The sequence below is a fragment of the Brassica napus genome, chromosome A3 (assembly GCF_020379485.1).
Source record: "Brassica napus cultivar Da-Ae chromosome A3, Da-Ae, whole genome shotgun sequence".
Taxonomy (NCBI): domain Eukaryota; kingdom Viridiplantae; phylum Streptophyta; class Magnoliopsida; order Brassicales; family Brassicaceae; genus Brassica; species Brassica napus.
This window is the reverse complement of record NC_063436.1, coordinates 10,931,946-10,952,096: the sequence shown is the minus strand read 5'-3', so window position 1 is coordinate 10,952,096 and position 20,151 is coordinate 10,931,946. Positions and strand designations below refer to the sequence as shown.

Sequence of the window (20,151 nt, the reverse complement as noted above, 5' to 3'; positions counted from 1 at the left end):
ATATTAAAAGATAAACTTTTTTTTTTAGCAACAGATAAACTTTTGTAATTAATGCGTTTACACTATATTTGTCATGTGTCAGTTTCACGTCGATTTCAATTTGATTACGCTGACGTGTCGGTCTTACAATCATTTAACAATTAATGTGTTAATATATTATTTTTTTAACTTCACCGAGGAATTTGATATGTTTACACTAATTTTTTTAATCAACTCAGTTTTAGTTCATGTATTTTTGACTTGTGTATTAGTAAACTGAAATTATCTTCGATACAACTACTGAATAATATCATTTTGAAAGACAAAATTACAAAATCATTAAGATTTAAATCAACGAAAATGTTGGAATGAGAATGTTTTTAAAAATTGTAAATTATGTATCTTTCTAAACTTAGTCATGGTTGAGGCCTTTATACATGAAGACAATAAATAATAGTGATTTGTTATGACTGAGGTAAAAAAATATCACATACAAAGTCAAATCTTTAGTTTACCAAATATAGTTTTTCTTTACAGAATTTTCATATCAAACCAAGAATTAGAACATAATCACATTGTTAGAAAAAAATCGGAAATAATAAAAACTTTAAAAGAAAAGAAAATTTATGAAATAGATTGAAAAATCATGATTCAAGTGTCGAGTGAAGATATCATATTATGTCCACACAACTCTAAATCTTTTCACTAGATTGTATCATTATTTTTATTATATTACCAATATTTTTTATAACAAAAATACACGTTATTGATTATAGAATACGTCAATTTTGCAACATCTCCAACAATATTGATACGACACCCAACCATTTTTATTTGTATTATTAAAGTATGATCCAATAATTATGTATGTTAAATAAGCCTAGAATATTTGTTTTACATTTATTTTATTTTGTTTTATTATATTAGTTGAAGAAAGTAAGACATGTAAAATATCTGGATCCGAATAATTATGTATGTTAAATAAGTCCAGAATAAATAGCCGCTCTTTGACAGGGGTGCTAAATATATCTACAGCTTGATCTTATTTCCTTTAATGGGTTACAACTCAATGTAAGTTTATCGTCAGTATCCTCCACAAGTACACTGATCTTAACTAATTTCTGATGGCATCGAAGAGGCAACAATTCGAAATCTACAACTCGAGTTGGTTACAATATCCAACCTCTAAGGAAGTGGCAAATCTTGGTTGCTTTCCTCCAAGCAATGCATAGAATTGACATCCACTAGAACATTGAAGAAAATATGGCAACCACTAGACCAATGATTTTGGTCAAATGCCAATACTTCTCTACCTAAACTTATAAGCGAAGCTTGGGATGCCAAATCTTCAAAACCATGAGAAAAGATCATACCAATAGCCAATAGCGTAGAACAATCAACTTTCTACCAACCACCACTAGAGGCTTATCCCATATAGATGTTTAAGTTTTTTCTTAATGATACATAACTTACCTATCAAGAACAGAAAGCAACGGGCTACAGTAGCAGAAGACAATCCATCCAAAGACTGATCAAACATTCAAAAAGAGAGATGTTTTCCCAAGAATAAATGTTTACATGCCAAGAGATATGACTGTCAATAAGATAAATGGATGCTAAAAATGAAAGGAATCCACTGAGAACTCCAAACACCAGCAAGTCCAGCCTCTCTGTAATTATGTCCTAATAGTGGAAAAAACAAAATCAAAAGCGACAATAAAGTAAATGAGATACCAGAAAAGGGAATATTTTGGTAAGACAATTATGTTTACTCAAGAGCCATGAACTTACGTAGAGATCATGTATATACATATATATATATATATATATTTTTTTTTTTTTTTTTTTTTTGAGATCATGTATTCTTGATGAACAAAGTAGTCCAATATATATATATATATAACTGCAATTAATAAATCGAGAATAACTAACAAAAAAGAGATGGTCATAATTTCAGGATGAGGAATTGTAAGTAAAACCAAATGTACAGCATATAAAATCTGGAAAAGAATCATCGACGTGACTCATGTAACCATCTTGAACAATGAATCAATCCCCAATTTGAAATTAGATAACTTTTTTTTATTAAGAGATTACGTACATCATTTAAGCTTCTTTTTGGCAATACCATGAGAGTTGTAGCTCCGATGAGATCCTGCAACGGCGAGGATCTCTTGCAGAAAGTCTGGATGAGAACAGGACAACCGGACATAACGCCGTAAATTTGGCTAGTCGTACGAAGAGAAGCGTGAGTGTCTCTGCTTTGCGGTAGGAGAGCGTCGTTGGGACTTCTTTGAATGAGCGTATATGGTGATTTGTAGCCTTTTTCTCAGTAAATGAGTCATCCACTGATTCTTTCGATTTTAAGGTGACTTCCGAGTAGGAGAAAGAGAGTTATGGAGAGACATGTAGTGGTTTGGAAATTTAACAGGTAGAGATAGAGATAGTTGTAAATGGATGCTATTAATTAGGGAGAAGCAGAACTGAACGGATCGAGAGGGAGAGAACTGGAGAAGAGAATCGTCAGTGACTCAATAAGTCAATATACAGATTTAATTTTTTTATTCTGATGTGGTTTTTCTAATGAGTGACGTGGCCAAATAACTCTTTTTCATTGGTTGACTTTTAACCCTCAAACCCACTCTTTTATATATTTTTTTTTGAACATAACCCACTCTTTTATATTGGGATATTTATGTGGATAGTCTTTATTAAATATTACGTAATATTCTTTTTTTTAGAACAACATTGTATGAATTAATGTGCTGTAACAAAGTTGATGGACGAACATAATCCTTTATTCATAAATACATACAATATTTTTTTAATCAACAAATACATACAATATTCTATTTACAGAAAACTAAACTAAATTTCTACGACACATTGGACAACTGTTTGTATTCCACCTACGTAAACAATATAAATGGAATGCATGCCCACATATCGTATCTGCCAATAAGACGTTAGGTGCAAACTCTTCTAAGCAAATTATACATTCACTTTCCCCATGCACAAATAGGAAATTTTCTCTTAGTATAGGAACTAACTCTATATCTCCAGTACTCATATTTGGTACGGGAGATTGAGTAGCATAAAACATTCTTATTAATCTAACTAAGCAGTACAATACCGCACCTAAGCCTATGTTTATCAATACAAACGCTAGCAGCACGAAGAGTTGGTTTTCCACTGAATCCGAACCGTTATTATCAGGAGAAGACATCTATAAAAATACGTAAGAAAATACAATATCAAGTTAAATATAATCGATATATAGGTTAAAGAATTTTAAGAAAAAAACAAAAACAAAAAATTACCTTGAACGAAGAACTGAAGGAGAGTGAACGGCGAAGGAAGAAAGAAATGAGTACTTCTTTGTTCAAAAAAATAAAAGGTTTACGAACGACGAAGAGCGAAGGGAAGATGACGAAGAGCGAAGGGAAGAGTACGGTTTGGTTTTGTATTATCTTTAACCAAAATTTCAAGATTGTTAGTGGCTGAAAAACTTTAAATTAATCTTAATAACAACTGAGCCATCCTCCCATCTATATTTGAAATGAGTTGGTGAGTTTGTATAAAAAACAGAAGATAGCTTTATTTGTATAAAAAACAGAAGTAGATCATTTTCCACATTATATTTCTAGTTTTTCTTATTATTTTTTCTTTTTTAGAAGCTGCCTTAAAGAATCCATAAGAAGGAAAAAGCCTAGAGACGGATAATTTGTTCACATAAACTAGTTATTCTTTAATATCACTGATAATTAGTATTTGTTCTGGACGTTTTTGTCATATATTTTGATGGGTGCGTAGCTCATGCGTGAATCAGTAATATTTGCTTCCGACTAGAACATTGAGCAACGTCGGATAAGAGTTCATTATCTACAATGGGTATTGATTTAGCAAAACAATTCATATAGACATATACATCAATGGATTAAATTTGAGGTAGCTTGAAGACAGCGATTAGTATGAATAAATATTGGTTTTGGGTCAAAATAATTATTATATATAGCTCCAGAGATTAAACAATTCGAAAAGTTATCCCCTATTTGGGTCAAGAAAAATTTCGGTTTTGTTTTGGGCCTTGAATAGATTTCAAAAACTTGGATAGTTCTTCAAGGAAATCCATAAATATTAGATGATGTGTGTGTGTGTGCGTTTTCTATGTTACCACTTAAACAGTTAAACCCATTGTAACTCTGGAATCTGTAAGTGTGAAATATTGTAAAAATTATACATGTTAAATAACATGCCTAAAATCATATATTGTAACCCGTCAAAATATGTGTTTTCATCAGTTTTAGTCATGATCATGTCACAACTTTGTTATCTATCATTTATGCTAAGAATCATGCTTGTGATAAATCAGGATTAAATATGATCACTGGACAAGCTTTGTTGCTCCTTCTCGGTTCATTTGTACGTAGCTATTATGGTTATGGAAATAGGGTTAAGCGGGAATGTTGTTTTCACACTTTGAAAACTAGGAACATATTTCATCATTATATATATATATATATAATGTATAATTAGAAACTAAACGAAAATAAACATCAATGAAGACACGTTAGTGCTATCAGCCTATAAAACATCGATACACCACCTTCTGTACCGGATCTTTCTACACTGTTGCATCGTTTGATTTCCTTCTCTCTGGATGAGTTCATATCCTCTCGTCCTCACCAATACTCAAGCTAGTCTTTGCCAACACTGGAATTTTATTTTCAATCTATCAACCCACTTGGATCTATCAAGTCACTTTCCCCTCATCTTCTGATCTGCATGCTTTTAGTATCTCAGTCATCGTTCTTGCGATCGGTCCATTGAGGCATAGCCACCATGGGAACTCCAAAGGTCAATGCCTCCATAGTTGAGTTCCAGCCACAATAAGTCAAGAAATAACCAATGGCTTTGTTTGATAGAACTTCAAGCTGGGATTGTTTCAGAATAATAATCTTGGCTCTTTCAAATAATATGTAGATGATGATTCAGACGCAAACTTAATGGCACGGTTTTAACAGAATTAACAAATCAGGTGGAAGGCAAGAATATATAAATCTCTGGTTGCTAGAAATCCTACATGTCAAATGCCAGAAGAAGATGGCCATTCATGGTGATGCAAGAGAACTAGGCCTATTGAGCCTAGTTCCTGTTCGTTGTTACTGAAATGCCAAAATAGTTAAATCGAAAAATGGATAGTAGTGAAGAGTGATGATAAAAACATGAAAGCAGCAAATCTATTAAAACAAAGACAATATGGTAGAAAACATTGTAATATTGGGAAGTAACCAAATGAAGAATCAACATAGAATTGCACTGAACAAAAGACTGACACAATAAGACACTATAGAAGAGATATTTGCTGCTTCATCTGATAACTTATTTGCTCTGGACCTTTGATACAAATGTGTCAATGTTAACATCTGTAGAGCCTCCTTCACTGAGTGACTTGAGAGCCAAGTCTCTCCATTTCTTCGCATTCTCCTTCATCTCTTCGCTCTTCTCTCCTTCCATCACTTCCTTAATGCTAAACTCAATCTCCCCTCTCTTCGCAATCCCACTCTCATTGTCTATCTTCACACAGACTCCAGCCTTCCACACATCTTGTATGTACTTTGCGTTCATAGGTTGATCGGTCCACTGAGGCATAGCCACCATGGGAACTCCAAAAGTTAATGCCTCCATAGTTGAGTTCCAGCCACAGTGAGTCAAGAAACAACCGATGGCTTTGTTTGATAGAACTTCAAGCTGAGGACTCCATTTCAAGACCAAACCCTTGTCTTTATCCACTGTCTCAAGAAACCCTGATGGCAGTTTTGCCTCCTCTGAACCTCTGACAACCCACAAGAAGTTGAAGTTGCTTACTGCTGAAGCAAGCTCCTCCATCTGCGCATTGTTCAGCTCAGCCAAGCTACCAAATGCTACATACACCACCGACCCTTGTGGCCTTGTGTCCAGCCAGCTAGTGCAGAAGGCAGCATCTTTTGAATCAAAGATATTCAAATCGTAGGCCGTGTCTGATTTGATCCTTTGGTCTAAGTACATCGATGGAATAGTTGGACCAATTGTCAATACATGACAAACGTTTGACAACAACTCCTTCTCCTGTAACGGAAAAGACTAATTAGGACAAATACATAGTAATTAGGACATAAACAAGAAAACGACATGGTTGAGAAAGTTGTAAGAAGAGAGATCTAACATGAGGCTCCAGCTCTTGGAAGGTATTAACGAGTATGAAATCAGCTTTTTCAAAGTTTGTAAACTGTTGGAGCACCATGTCAAAGTAAGCAGGATAAGATCCAGAAACAGACAAAAAAGAAGGCAAATCTTGGAGCTCAAGAAAAGGCAAGTCTACAACGGGAAGCTTCAAGATTCCTTCGTTTATGTAAGAAAGATAGTAAACGAAGTTAACAGCACATGACTGCGTAAAGAAAGGGGTTGCAGCTAAACCAAACTCTCGGGCCACGTCGAGTGCCCATGGCATGAAAGCATCATAGACAATACAAGTGATGGGGTTATCACTTGTCTGGTGTTTGCGGATGATGTCTGCAATGGTTTTGGAGCCGAAGGTTTTGAAGTTTTGGAGGTACTCATGGATGGAGCCAGATGGGTTGAAGCCGTGATCGTCATAGCCGTCGGAGATGGTGGCTATGGGGACTGGACCAGATGCGTCAGGTTTGATGGAGTTGAAAATGAATGTGGTGAGAGTGAGAGTGGTTTTGAGGCCTCTAGAGATGAGTCGTTTACAGAATTGGCGGATTGGTGTGATGTGTCCTTGGGTTGGGTATGGCACTGCCAGTACATGTCCTCTCTTCTTCTCCATCTCTCTCTCTCTAAATGTTTTGCTCAAATCAAAGTGAATAATGCCTTGGGAGATAACGCGAATATTTATAGGCAGGTTTGTCAGGTTCTTCCTTTTGATAAGAACGTTGTAATCAGAACAAGAGATAGTTTCGATTTTTTTTTCTTTTCTTTTTAATTAATAATGAGAATAAGAAGAGAAAATCAATTTGCTTTTCTTCCACAAGAAAAGGAAATGTGCAAATAAAAATGATTTTATTCTGCATTTGCATATATGTTCAGTGTTTTAAAAAAGAAATATATAAAATCATATCATTTACTATGCTAAGCAATGTTTTTTTGATAATTATAAATACACATGACATGAGGAATGCAAATGGAAGGAGAAATCATGGTGGTTGTGTTTAGGCATGGATGTTCGGGTAGTCGTTCAGGTTTGGATAGGGTATTTTGAATTTCGGTTCTAACTTATATCAAATCCTAGATCACATTTTAATAAATTTGTAAGTACGGGTTGGGTTTTGATATATCACATTGGTTTCAGTCCTAATTACATCCTAAAACTCATAAATTAACCCTACATCATTGGATTTAAGTTATATTGGACTGGTTCTGACCATTGTAAAATCTAAAATTTAAAGATAAAATATAAGAAATATATACTTATTTATATAGAATTTGGTATTTAAGATATTTATTTAAATTTTAAATACTTATTTTTAGATATCATATCAAAATAAATATAAAATTGAATATTTAAAATACATATTTATGTTTCAAATATTTGTATTGCATATTAATTTGTACATTGAGATCGGTTTCTTTTGATATTATTTTGAGTTTTTCAGATTATCTGTTCAGGTTTGATTAATGGCACTTCGAATTCGTTATGTTTTGTTACATCTTACAAAACTCATTAAGGTATTTAATACCTAGTTGTCTTCAACGTCTATATTCATGTTTTCTTAAAATGTGAAAAATATTTTTGTTTAAATTTAATATCGCATAAAGTCGATTTCGTTGTCGTTGTATTGTTATTTTTGGAGAAGTAAGATCCTTAAAGAGATGGAAAAATTAAGAGACAAAGCCGAAATGGAGTATATAATTAAGAAGTGAAAAGATTCTATACGGTTCTATAGTTACAAGACATCGACAACAAGAAAAGTACTTGTTTATTTAATGTCTTCTTATGTTGTTCTTCACTAATATCTGATATTTCATTATTATATTCAAGACCAAAGTAACCGTTATAACGACATTGCATAGTTGTCCACTAAGTGGTGGGGCTTATTGGATTAGGTGTTTAAAAGAATTCTGGATTTTAGCAAATCTTACCTTACGGGTATTTATAAAACTTTTTACAAATCTATAGTTATTGAACTTATAATCGGTATAATTCTCATTAAATCCCCAAGCAATGGGTATTCGGTTGTCGGTTCAGTTCCAGTTTGATTCTAGAGGTTTAGGATCTGTTAGAGTATCTAAGAAGTTCACTTCGGTTGTAGCAAAATTGAGAACCGGCTTATATCCGAGGTAATTTCAAATCCAATTCGGTTTAATTTTTGTTGTTCGGTTAGGTTAAAAAGTAAAAAAATCAGGAATTTTGGATTAAATATCATTCTTTTGGATTTTCAGATAAAAATTAAGATAATTAAGATAGTTTAATAGTAATTCAATTTTTTAGTATTTTGACTTATAAATAATATTTTAAAATTACATGATTATTTTAAATCTAAATAAAGTTAATATTTATAAATATATTAACTATATTATGAAAATTTGGGTATCCATTCGGTTCGGTTTCGATTTGGTTCCAATTCATTTCTGTTTTTTTTTTTGTTCTAGAGATAAAGAATCAACTAGTATAACTGATAAGATCCAAACCTTTGAACCGAACATTGTTTTTTCGGTTTGGTTTGATTCTTTGTTCTTTTTTTTTGACTAAGGTATGTGATCTATTCATGCGCATATAACTAACCAAACGGCTAAATATCTATTATATAAATTAAATGTTCACATAAATAAGTAACAGCTTATGAAACAAAATTGTATGAGTTTGACAACACTAAAGTATCAGAAAACAAATCCGATAAATTAGATGCTTATATGGAATATTAATATATCGTAGAAGAAAATCAGGTCCAACATGTACATAAAATAAATTATCTATTTGTTAAATTTGATTTGATTGTTTACAAACGAAAATCAAACCAACCCTAAGGGGCTAAGGGGCTCTCAGAATAATAAACTTGGCTCTTCTCAGAATTCTGTAGATGTTTCAGACGCAACCTAGTGGCAGAGTTGTACTAGAATTATAAATAAATAAAAAGGTGGAATGGTAAATAGAAGTTATAAATCTTTGGTTGCTTTCTTCCAAACCATTAGCGGGAGATTCTCTGGCTCCAGATTACAAAAACATCATGGAGGAAACTACATCCAACATAACCATGAGATTCGGAAGATGATGTATTAATTGTTCCACGTTGAGTCATACCTTCCGTCGAAAACACTTGAGAGTGAGTCGCAAACACGAATGACAATGATAGAGGCCGCGGAGATCAATTAAGACAAGCCAAAAAGTTCAAAAAATAGAGTGGACGTTAAGGGCAAAAGAAAACATGTCTTGAGACTTTAAGACTCGTTGGCTTTATTCTAGCAACTAAATCATTTTTGAACTAATTTAATGTATTCAAATATTGAAATATTTTTTGGTCAACATTTAACTTGTAGCAAATTATATATCGTTAAACCATATCAATTATACATTTATATTAACGTATTAAATTAGTTCAAGAAAATATCTAGTTAATAGAAAACATGTCAAATGCCAGAAGAAGATGGTCAGACATGGTTATACAAGAGAGTTAGGCTCTATCTGCCGAGGTCCTGTTCATTGAAACTGAAATACCAGTGGTTAAACAAAAAACGGATAGTGATGAGTGATGACAGACACCTGAAAAGCCTATTGAAACGAAGACAATATATGGTAGAGAACATTGTAAGATTGGGAAGTAATTAACCAGATGAAGAATCAACTTAAAGATTACACTGAAAGAAATACTGACTCAATAGAAATCTTTGCTACTTCATGTGATAACTTATTTGCTCTGAACCTTTGATACAAATGTGTCAATGTTAATATCTGTAGAGCCTCCTTCACTGAGTGACTTGACAGCCAAGTCTCTCCATTTCTTCGCATTCTCCTTCATCTCCTTGCTCTTCTCTCCCTCCATCACTTCCTTAATGCTAAACTCAATCTCCTCTCTCTTGGCAATCCTGCTCTCATTGTCTATCTTCACACGAACTCCAGCCTTCCACACATCTTGTATGTACTTTGCATCCATAGGTTGATCGATCCATTGAGGCATAGCTACCATGGGAACCCCAATGGCTAATGCCTCCAGAGTTGAATTCCAGCCACAATGAGTCAAAAAACAACCGATGGCTTTGTTTGACAGAACTTCAAGCTGAGGACTCCATTTCAAGACCAAGCTCTTGTCTTTATCCAGTGTCTCAAGAAACCCTGATGGCAGTTTTTCCTCTTCTGAATCTCTGACAACCCACAGGAAGCTGAAGTTGCTTACTGCTGAAGCAAGTTCCTCCATCTGCACATTGTTAAGCTTAGCAATGCTCCCAAATGCGACATACACCACTGACCCTTGTGGCCTTGTGTTCAGCCAGCTAGTGCAGAAGGCAGCGTCTTTCGAATCAAAGATATTCAGATCATAATTTGTGTCTGATATGTTCCTTTGGTCTAAGTACATTGATGGAACAGTTGGACCAATTGTCAACACAGGACAAACGTTTGACAACAACTCCTGCTCCTGTAAAGAAAAATAGACTAGTTAGGACATTAAACATAGTTATTAGGACATGAACAGCAAAACGACATGGTTGGAAAGTTTTAGGAAAAGAGGTCTAACATGAAGCTCCGACTCTTGGAAGGTATTAACGAGTACGAAATCAGCCTTTTGAAAGTTTGTAAACTGTTGGAGCACCATCTCCAAGTAAGCAGGGTAAGATTCAGGAGCAGATAAAAAAGAAGGCAAATCTTGAAGCTCAAGAAAATGGAACTCCTCAATGGGAAGGTTCAGGCTTCCATTGCTTATGTAAGAAAGATAGTAAACATAGTTAACAGCACAAGACTGCGTAAAGAAAGGAGCCGCAGCTATACCAAACTCTCGGGCAACGTTGAATGCCCATGGCAAGAAAGAATCATACACGATACAAGTGATGGGGTTATCACTTGTTTCGTGTTTGCGGATGATGTCTGTAATGGTTTTAGAGCCAAAGGTTTTGAAGCTTTGGACATAGTCTTGGATGGATCCAGACGAGTCGAAACCCTGGTCGTAGCCATCGGAGATGGTGGCTATGGAGACTGGACCAGATGGGTCTGGTTTGATGGAGTTGAAGATGAAAGTGGTAAGAGCAAGAGTGGTTTGGAGACCTTTAGAGTTGAGTCGTTTACAGAATTGGTGGATTGGTGTGATATGTCCTTGCGCTGGATATGGCACTGCCAATACATGTCCTCTTTTCTCCATCTCTCTCAAAATGTTTTGCTTCAACCGAATGAATATGCCTTAGGAGATATTGTGGATGTTTATAGATTTTTGAAGTTCTTGATTAGATAAGAGCATTGTGATCAGAACAAGAGATAGCTTTTTAAAAACAAAAATGGGAATAAGAAGAAAATCAATCTGTGTTCTTTTACAATAAGAGGAAATGTGTGAATAAAAAGATTTTAGAGAAGATTTTATTCTGCGTTTGCTTATATGTTCAGTGTATTTTTTATAAAGGAAATAAGACCATAATATTTACTATGTTAAATGTGTTCTTTCACAATAGAAGGAAATGTGTGAATAAAACGATTTTAGAGAAGATTTTATTCTGCATTTGCTATATGTTCTGTGTATTTTTATAAAGAAAATAAGATCATCATATTTTACTATGTTAAACAAAGTTTTTGGTTAATTAATTACAAATACACGACACAATTAGGGTGTCAAAATGAGTTATAATTCATGAAGTATTTCAGTTCAGCTCGATTTTTTTATGAATATGAGGTTTATTTAATAAATGAATTTAATGATCGAGTTTAAATTAGATTACGAATTTTTTTCTCATAAAAAAAACACAAACTAACTCATGAGCAAGAAAGCTAGGTTACATCTGCCGAGGTTTTGTTTGTTGTGCTGATGTAAAGAAGAACTGTACCATGCAGACATCAAAATTTCCAGATACGTACACCGCAAGAAAGTTAGTAATTTAGATAAAGATGATTGAGGTACGATTACATTAAAGATTATTACCATTGTTTCCACAGATAAAAGCCATATTTGTTCTTTAGCTGGCCATTTACGTACTCTTCGGTTTTCCTCCATGGCATTATTCATGTACCCGTCAAGACAAGCAACAGACTCATGGCCCATTCGCAAAACTATATTTTTCCGCCATCTTTTAGCCAATTAAGTTTCCTAAACTGGACTTTTAACTCAAGCCTGTGTATTAAAATTTATATTGGCCCATTTGTTGTTAAGTTTTGTTTGACTGATGAAACCTTAAAGGGATATAAAGTGAAGCAGAGACAATCTCTTTTGGACGTGTTTCAAAAAAAAAAAAAGACAATCTCTTTGGATAAAGTTTTTATTATATAGTTTACACCACCTTGATCACAAGATCCTTGTGTCAGCCAAAAAAATAACTTCAAAAAGCCTTGTATATATACAGAATTTCCAAAGCAATTGCAAATTGTTCACATGGTCCTTGTTTCAGCCAACAAAACGACTTTTAAAAGATGACTATTTTCTTTAGGGTAACTGTTTTTCTCAATCATTTCAATTGTGAACGGTGACTCTCAATTTGATTGGGAAAGAAAGTTTGCAAAGGTGTTTGATCCATGTGGGAAGCTTTTGAAAAATGCCTATTTCACAAGGTCCATTTGTTAGCCAATAAAAAGGTGACTGATTACTCTCTTTAATCTATTGTAACTTTTACTTACCAAAAATCCAAGGATGACTAACCGCAACATACGATTCAATCGCTCATCAACCTTAGCAATCAAAGACGCACCTCTAATTGCTTTTGAACCATCACAATACACCTTCCACTCACCAAAAGAATCTAAGAGCCAATCTTGGTTTGTTAAACACTACACCACATCCAAAACTCAAGAACCTCCTCCCATGCACATTGTTCTTTTTTGACCAAGAACTACCTAATGTCTAACCATTGATAAACACGTTCCTTAACCTTCTCCACCGAATCACTTGGCAAGAAATGATTCAATCAATAAATACATATCCACGTGATATAATTCAATATAGGAGTGGCACGTCCAGAGCTCGATAACAACTTGCACAGAACTACTTCCAAATTCTAATAAATTTCATATAAATTCTCACCTATCCATATAGATATGTTCATAAATAATAAATACATGTAGCTAACATGTGTTCTCGAGTAAGGATCAAATCAAACCAAAACGCTTAAATATACTTAACCAATCGTTGTCACTTAGAACGAGTCATCATCATGACTCAGCTCTGCGTGGTTAATGTTAACCACCGGAAACAGCGGTGTAACGGTCTGGTTCGACGGTGAAGGTCGTGATCCATACACTGTCCTCTCGTTTACACGACCAACTTCTTTACAAACTTGATCAAGAATCGTCAAGAAGTCTCTGACCACGGTGAAAATGCGGAAAGGATGAGATTCCAAGTTCCCATGGAAATACTCTGTCACTTCTTTAACCATCTTCATGACATTGATTCCATGAGATTGTATCTCTGTGATCACTTTCTCACCTTTGTCCAAAAACGAGTTCATTGACTCCAAGAATCTCTCTACACCAGTTTCTTGCTTTAGCTCCATGATCACTTCCTTGACTTTTGTTATTCCGCTGGAGATTTCAGCTATCTCCTTGCTGAGGGAAATTGAATCCATTGCAGCTGCTTTCTTGACGTTTATCAACTCAGAGCTCAGACCTGAGACTACTTGCAACCCAAGTTTCTTTAGCTCTATGTCGTCTTGGAATGCTGATTGCTCTGCTATATCATCATCTCCTATAGGGCTTTGAATGGGAGTAGAAGACACTCTAGCTCCTTCTGATTTAATGATCTCTTGAACCACAAAGTGTAATAAGGTGGTTTTGCCATCAGCGCCTTTGATATCTACCAGTTTCAAGAGTGTGTCAAGCTTGAAAGCATGTGCATCACCTCTATTAGTCCCTATATTCATCCGGTTCCCGGTCTTGAGAACCGCTTCTAGAAGCTTCAAGAACATCCTAGTGTTCTTTAACTCACTACAAGCAACCTGAAAGTAATGATCAAATGCATATGAATGTTCTGATTTTTTTTATTAGCACAATGAGAAGAGTAGAGGTTTTACCTCTAGTGTGTGGAAGGATCTTTTAAGGTACTCGGTTTCTGAATCGAAGTTGACTATGTAAAGCATTGCATCAATCCTCTTGAAGGCCAAAGGAATGTTGAGCAATGCTCTGAGGAACTTCTCTGCAGGTCCAATCTTGGATGTAGTAGATTCATCATCCTCTTTAAGCTCCTTAAGCTTGTCCTCTTCTTCTTTAGTAGGTGCCATCTTAAGCAGGCATTCAAGTAGCTCTGGTCCAAGCATATCAGCGTTTCCTGATTCATAAACAAGAAAAATGTAAACTCCTCAAACCAACTTGCGCATATGTAATAACAGATTGTGTAATAATTACTCACCTTCTACAAGCGCTTCACATACTTCATCAGCAGTTACATTAAGAGCTCTAAGCAAGATTTCAATGTTGTGAGACTTTCTTGGATCAAGAAACTGATTCTCTTGACTCGCGGATTGAACTAAACCTGCGTTTCCGACATCTCTTGTTCTTGAACTTGGATCATTCGCTCTGAACAACGTCTTAATCATCTCTTCATTCACTCTGCGACAGACCAAACAATCATTTAGAAGAGAAATGAATTGTTTACTAGAACATCGAGTTCGTTATTGATCTTACTGAAAAGAGTTTGATTTGATTTGGTCCCACACCATAACACGGCTCGAGCTTGCTCTGACTTTGTCCCAGTGTAAAGCTTTCAACTTCGGTTTCAAAGTCTCTTCTTTCTTATCTGGGTCAAAAGGAGGCGAGGGAGACGTGGCGGCCGGAATCTCAGAGAATTGCGGCGGAGGAGGAGGTGGTGGAGGTGGTGGTGGTCTAGCTGGACCGGTTTTCTTCAAAACGCTGCCGTTTGAGCTGGTTTCACTGTGCAGCGAGAGAGGACTAAGCGACTTAGGTTTCAAACTAGTCGCCGGAGAATCATTAAACGACGTCGGAGAACACGAGTTGGAGTCGTTGACACTCTGAACAACACCAGAATCCTCCACGGCACGTGGTGGGCTCTGTTTACGGCCTGAAGATCCTCTCGGAGAAAAAAACTCGTCGTCGTCTCCGTCAAAGTCTTGTCTCTTAGGGAATAAATGTTCAGGGCTGAGGTAAGTGGGAGAGAATGCTGGAAGCTTTGGTAACAGAGGAAGAGGACGGAGCTCCGGGGAGCCTGGCCTTTGGTTACGTGAGTAAGAAGAAGAGGAAGAGGAAGAAGCTGGAACAGGTGGTAACTCCAAGACGCCGGCGACGTTTCCGGAGACGGGAGACTTCTGAGGAGCAAAGCCTTCGCTACGGGAGTTAACCAAAGTGCCTAAGTAGAGAAAATCAGAGGAAGTGTTGGAGGAAGTGTGTTTGTGTGGTTGTTTGTGTTTTCGAGCGCCGTCGGAAGGAGAGGCGTTGAAGAGCTGGAGAGAGTCTGATCTCGTGGACTTGGTGTTGTACGCGGGGAGGCGGCGGCGGCGGGTGCGGCGGAGGAAGAGGATGAGCACGACGAGTAGAGAGAGGAGAACAGAGGAGGATACTACGGAGACGGTTATCGAGACGAGTTTAGCGACGTGGTGGTTGTTGGTGTGAGGTTTGGATGAGTTGTGAGGTGGGAAGAAGAGAGAAGAGATGTTGGCGGGAAAAGTGGGGATTGAGGCTGGTGGAGGAGGAGGTGGTGAGGGATGGACGGCGTTGGAGGGGAAAAAGGGGTTCGAGTGCGGCGCAGGAGGAGGTGGAGGGGGTGTGACTGAGGAGAAGAGGTGTTTATCCTGCGGTGGAGGCGCCGCCGCTGGATGTTTCTTGTGGTGGTGGTGTTTGTCTGGAGAAGGTGACGGAGGTTTGGAAGATAACGGTGGTGGAGCGGCGGTGACGATGGGGTAAAAGGGTTGATGGAGTAAGTGGCGAGAGTTGAGACGTTGATCGCCGGAGGAGTATGAGGAGGAGATGAAGAAAACGATCACAGCGAAACGGAGTAAGAAGGGTATTTTAGACATTTTGTTAAACTCTGGTTTTTTCTTGGGTTTGGTGTTTGTTGTGGCATTCAAAAACTGACACTGAAGAAGCGTTTTGGTCTGGTCTGGTCTGGTCGATGAAGAGAGAGAAGTTGGAGGGAACATTAAGTAGGTGTCACAATTCCTTAAATAAGTTTAGGTGTTCGTATTAGATTTGATTGCGAAATGTTAGCTCGTGTGTTTTATTTCCCCTTATTTATTTCCACGTTCCTTTATTTTTATCCAAAAGCTTTTAAGAAGTAAAATCTAATTAATAAATTTTGTTCAGAACACAAATTAAATGAGATGATGTTAAGTTGGACCACCTGTTAACAGGTCGATCGAGTTTCAGATAATAATGATTGCTGTGATAATGTACATCTTTCCCAACAATATTTCTTAAAGTAGAAATAATTATCTTTAATCAGGTTTTTAGCGATTAATACGTAACTAGGACCCATTTTGCTGTTAATTATCACCTAATAGGTACTAGTAGTAAGGTTTAAAGATCTAGTTTGTGACTTGTTCACTACACAGTTAGTTAAAACAACTACTTATAGTTTCTTCTTCTTGTTATCTACCTTGAGTTTTACTTTGTTACAGCGAAATAATGGAAATAATAATAATGGCTCATGAAAAATTTCGAGACTGTACTAAATAGCAAAGTCAACATTTTCGTCTTATACAACCACATTGAATCCGTAATAAATAAACCGAATTTATTGAATCAAAGACAAATAAATCGATGGTTTCAATAGTAGTAAAAAGTCTGCATGGTAAAATGCCTATCTATTCATATATATATATATATATATATATATATATATATATATATATTAGTATTATTATTTTTCTTAGCATATGATAGCGTAACTTTTATTCTATATATTTCTATAGTCTGAAACTATACTAGTAAACAATCTTGAAAGAAAATATATTTTTCTTGAACACCATTTTTATATATATTTACCATTAATTTGCATTCCTTGTAATTTGCAAAGCTGTTTTTTCTGCTATGTATATTTCTTCAACTTCCTCTTTTTAGAGATTGTTTTCATCATTTCCCATATCTCACAAAGAATTAGTTCACCAATTTTTTCCTTCTCTTTCAACATTCAGGTGTACATACATTATGAGCAAAATATTTATTTTCATCTTTAAGGTTAAATAACTGAAGATAGATTTCAAACCAAACATTCCTAAAATCTTTTTGAAAATATTTCAATATTTATTTATAATTTAAGTCATTGAACCTATCTCTTTAATCTACTTGTAAAATATTAATCCATGTAAGTTTGCAAAACTAACCGATAAATCATGAAACAAAACTCAAACATCCTGACATCTCAAACTTTAATGTAAACACTAGTATTAAAATAAAATCAAAACATTAGTGATCAGTAAGCAGTATTTAAAATCATAATAAATACGAAAATCAAATCCTTGACCTTACCAACTTATAAAAAAACTGGAACCAATCTAAATGTTACCTTTTCAATTCTTTAAAGACAAATAGACACATTCTTTTGCCAAAGATGTATGGCATATTATAGTACTCTACATAAAGAGGTTCTTAAATTGACATTAGTAAGTGAAGTCTAATTATGTGACGAACTGTAATAAAGCAACATTGCATTACATTGCATCCCACTTCGAAGTAAATTAATTATTGCTCTAATCTTTATTCAACACAATTCAATGTCACACAACCGCCGTTGCATATTTGAGATAATGTAAAAACGGAGAATGGATTTGTGTGGCCGGCTGTACTAAACTTATAGAATAATTATCAGAACTTCTCATTTTACAAATGATCTAAAACAGTACGTCCACAAAAAGCTTTGGTCGAATATACCATATAACAGAATAACAACCTGGTTCGTATAAAATAAACATGAAAAGAATGTGATAGTAAAAGAACAACAACATGTCTTTGTTTTACTAGTTGTTCTGAAAATCACATCTCATGACATGTTTGTTTATTTGCGGCTGGACCATTGTAGTCAGGTTAATAAAATTTTACAATATTAACCTAAATCTCTTATTTTATACTCTATAACTATTTATACATCTTTTTTCTTTTACAAGTTATACAAGCACCATTACACTACTTGTCCAAGAGAACCAAAAGCGACGACGCAGAACAAACTGAGTATAGAGCTTACAGAGGAAGACGCCGAAGGTTTGACTGTAAACACGTGATTCACGCAAAATCCAGGAGGTCGGCTGAGTCAGCTACTTTGGTTTTTAATCGACACGTGTCAGTCTTCTTCTCGATTTTATCACTCTTCTTTACCGGCTATCGTCTGTTCCGGTGTATCAAGGACAAAAACCCCACACTACACAATGCTATTTAATCAAAGATGTTACTCTTTCAGCTATGATGCACCAAATCATACAACCAAACTGTACTAATGGAATATGAATGATCTCTATCATAATTTATTGTTGATTCCAAATGTGATTTTACTTCGGCATCATTTCAAAAGTGTGTTTTCAGTATTCTTAAATATAACTTTGGAGAGAAAATATATGATTTATAACTTAAAAATGTAGGTGGACAACAAAATAATATAAAGTATTAACATCTTTGAATCTTGTAACTACAAGGAAAATAAAAGGAGGTTCCCTTATTATTTTACAATAACTGAAAGTGAGTGTTGAACCAAAAAAAAAAACTGAAAGCTAGTGAGATTATAGTAACTAACTTACATTACCTCTACAAACATATGTCAAAGGTAAATTAGAATGGGAAGAACTAAGGTTACAAGGCTGTGAAGAGATCCAGACTTTGCTCCAACGACATGGTTTGTATCCTTTCATACTACCATGCTGATACCTTGAATGAGTTTAATTGATTATTTACAGTAACTGTGATTCCTGTGTGGATGACCCTCTTTGAAGCATACATTATAACCTAGATCCTGCTTATAGACAGAAGCTCAATGAGGCCATGTCTTTGGATAGAAGTTAATGTTTTGGAAGTGGTGAACTGTGCTCTACATATATGTTAGTGTAGAATCACATATTGTAAGTTTGTAACCCTTCAAATCAAGAATTTATACTTTTCGAAAAAACACAAGAATTTATGATTGTATTATAGCTGGAGCATTAAGTGAAAGTTCAAAACATAGCAAGATTCTGTCAAGTATCTAGCTTGGGTTCTCTCAGTCAAGTTACTTTTGATCTGGCTAGATCGTTTTTGTTTATGTTTATTCCTAGTCACCAAAACTTTTATGATGAGTGGAGTCTCGCAGGTGGATGGTTCATATCATACATCAAAGTGGCATGCTGCTTGCTTGGCTAGTCTCTCAAGACACATGCACAACTACTTGAGAAGAATAAGTAAAGATGGTTTTTCGTGTTTTTCTACATGTAAGAGTAAGCAATCATTGATGCTCAACTGCTAAAGCGGTAAGGACATTAACGCCTTCAACCATCACTAATTGGAAGTTGACCTCACGGCTGGTAAAGCTGATTGAAAATTATCTTCTGATATATATATATATATATAAAAGGTATAGGGTTCTTACTTCAACAAGTTCTTTTGCACACAAGTACACAACTACATCTAGTTTTAGTTTGATTATCTTCTGTAATGTTTTTTTCTGGCTTGTAGCTTAACTTCTATTAACATTGCGCGTCTCTCTGATTTGCAGCACTCCAGAAGGCCATCATCTGACTCAAGGTCATCTTCTGAATCATCAAGTGGCGAAGAAGTGGAATCAAGGAGATCAAGGTCAAGTTCTAAAAGATCAAAAAGGGAGAAGAAACACAAAAGGCAGACACTCAAGCCAAAGTAAAGATGAGGTCAAGAGTTGCTTCATTCAATCATATTCTCATCTTCTCTGCAATATTAATAGTTCTTACTTGATCTTTTTGGAACTCAAAATTACAAAAATCTCATATTCCTTATGTTTTAAAAAGCAAAAAAAAAATTGATAATGCTGGGAACGAACACTTGTAATCGTGAAAGACATCTTTAAATCTAAGTCTTAATAATTGCAACAAGAAATGAGGGCAAAT

At 35.3% G+C, this 20,151-nt stretch overlaps 3 protein-coding genes and 1 long non-coding RNA gene across 4 annotated transcripts; all 4 read right to left on the bottom strand.

The window, feature by feature from the left end:
* Positions 1–1,414: 1,414 nt before the first annotated feature.
* LOC125606875 lies at positions 1,415–2,631 on the bottom strand. Its single transcript, XR_007338127.1, has 2 exons — positions 2,081–2,631; positions 1,415–1,662 (listed from the first exon to the last, which is right to left on the bottom strand). It is a non-coding gene; the product is annotated as an uncharacterized LOC125606875 (long non-coding RNA).
* Positions 2,632–5,197: 2,566 nt separating this feature from the next.
* Positions 5,198–6,863, bottom strand: LOC125606871 (UDP-glycosyltransferase 74F2-like). Its single transcript, XM_048775827.1, has 2 exons — positions 6,185–6,863; positions 5,198–6,087 (listed from the first exon to the last, which is right to left on the bottom strand). Exons 1-2 carry the CDS (start codon positions 6,806–6,808, stop codon positions 5,362–5,364), a joined length of 1,350 nt encoding a protein of 449 aa, XP_048631784.1. The 5' UTR covers positions 6,809–6,863; the 3' UTR covers positions 5,198–5,361.
* A 1,768-nt stretch (positions 6,864–8,631) lies between these two features.
* LOC125606872 (UDP-glycosyltransferase 74F2-like) lies at positions 8,632–11,372 on the bottom strand. The gene is made up of 2 exons (XM_048775828.1): positions 10,710–11,372; positions 8,632–10,610 (listed from the first exon to the last, which is right to left on the bottom strand). The coding sequence occupies exons 1-2, from the start codon at positions 11,325–11,327 to the stop codon at positions 9,885–9,887; spliced, it is 1,344 nt and encodes a 447-aa protein (XP_048631785.1). The 5' UTR covers positions 11,328–11,372; the 3' UTR covers positions 8,632–9,884.
* A 1,777-nt stretch (positions 11,373–13,149) lies between these two features.
* Positions 13,150–16,284, bottom strand: LOC106388343 (formin-like protein 2). The gene is made up of 4 exons (XM_013828397.3): positions 14,783–16,284; positions 14,508–14,707; positions 14,173–14,426; positions 13,150–14,097 (listed from the first exon to the last, which is right to left on the bottom strand). The coding sequence occupies exons 1-4, from the start codon at positions 16,249–16,251 to the stop codon at positions 13,300–13,302; spliced, it is 2,721 nt and encodes a 906-aa protein (XP_013683851.3). The 5' UTR covers positions 16,252–16,284; the 3' UTR covers positions 13,150–13,299.
* Positions 16,285–20,151: the final 3,867 nt, after the last annotated feature.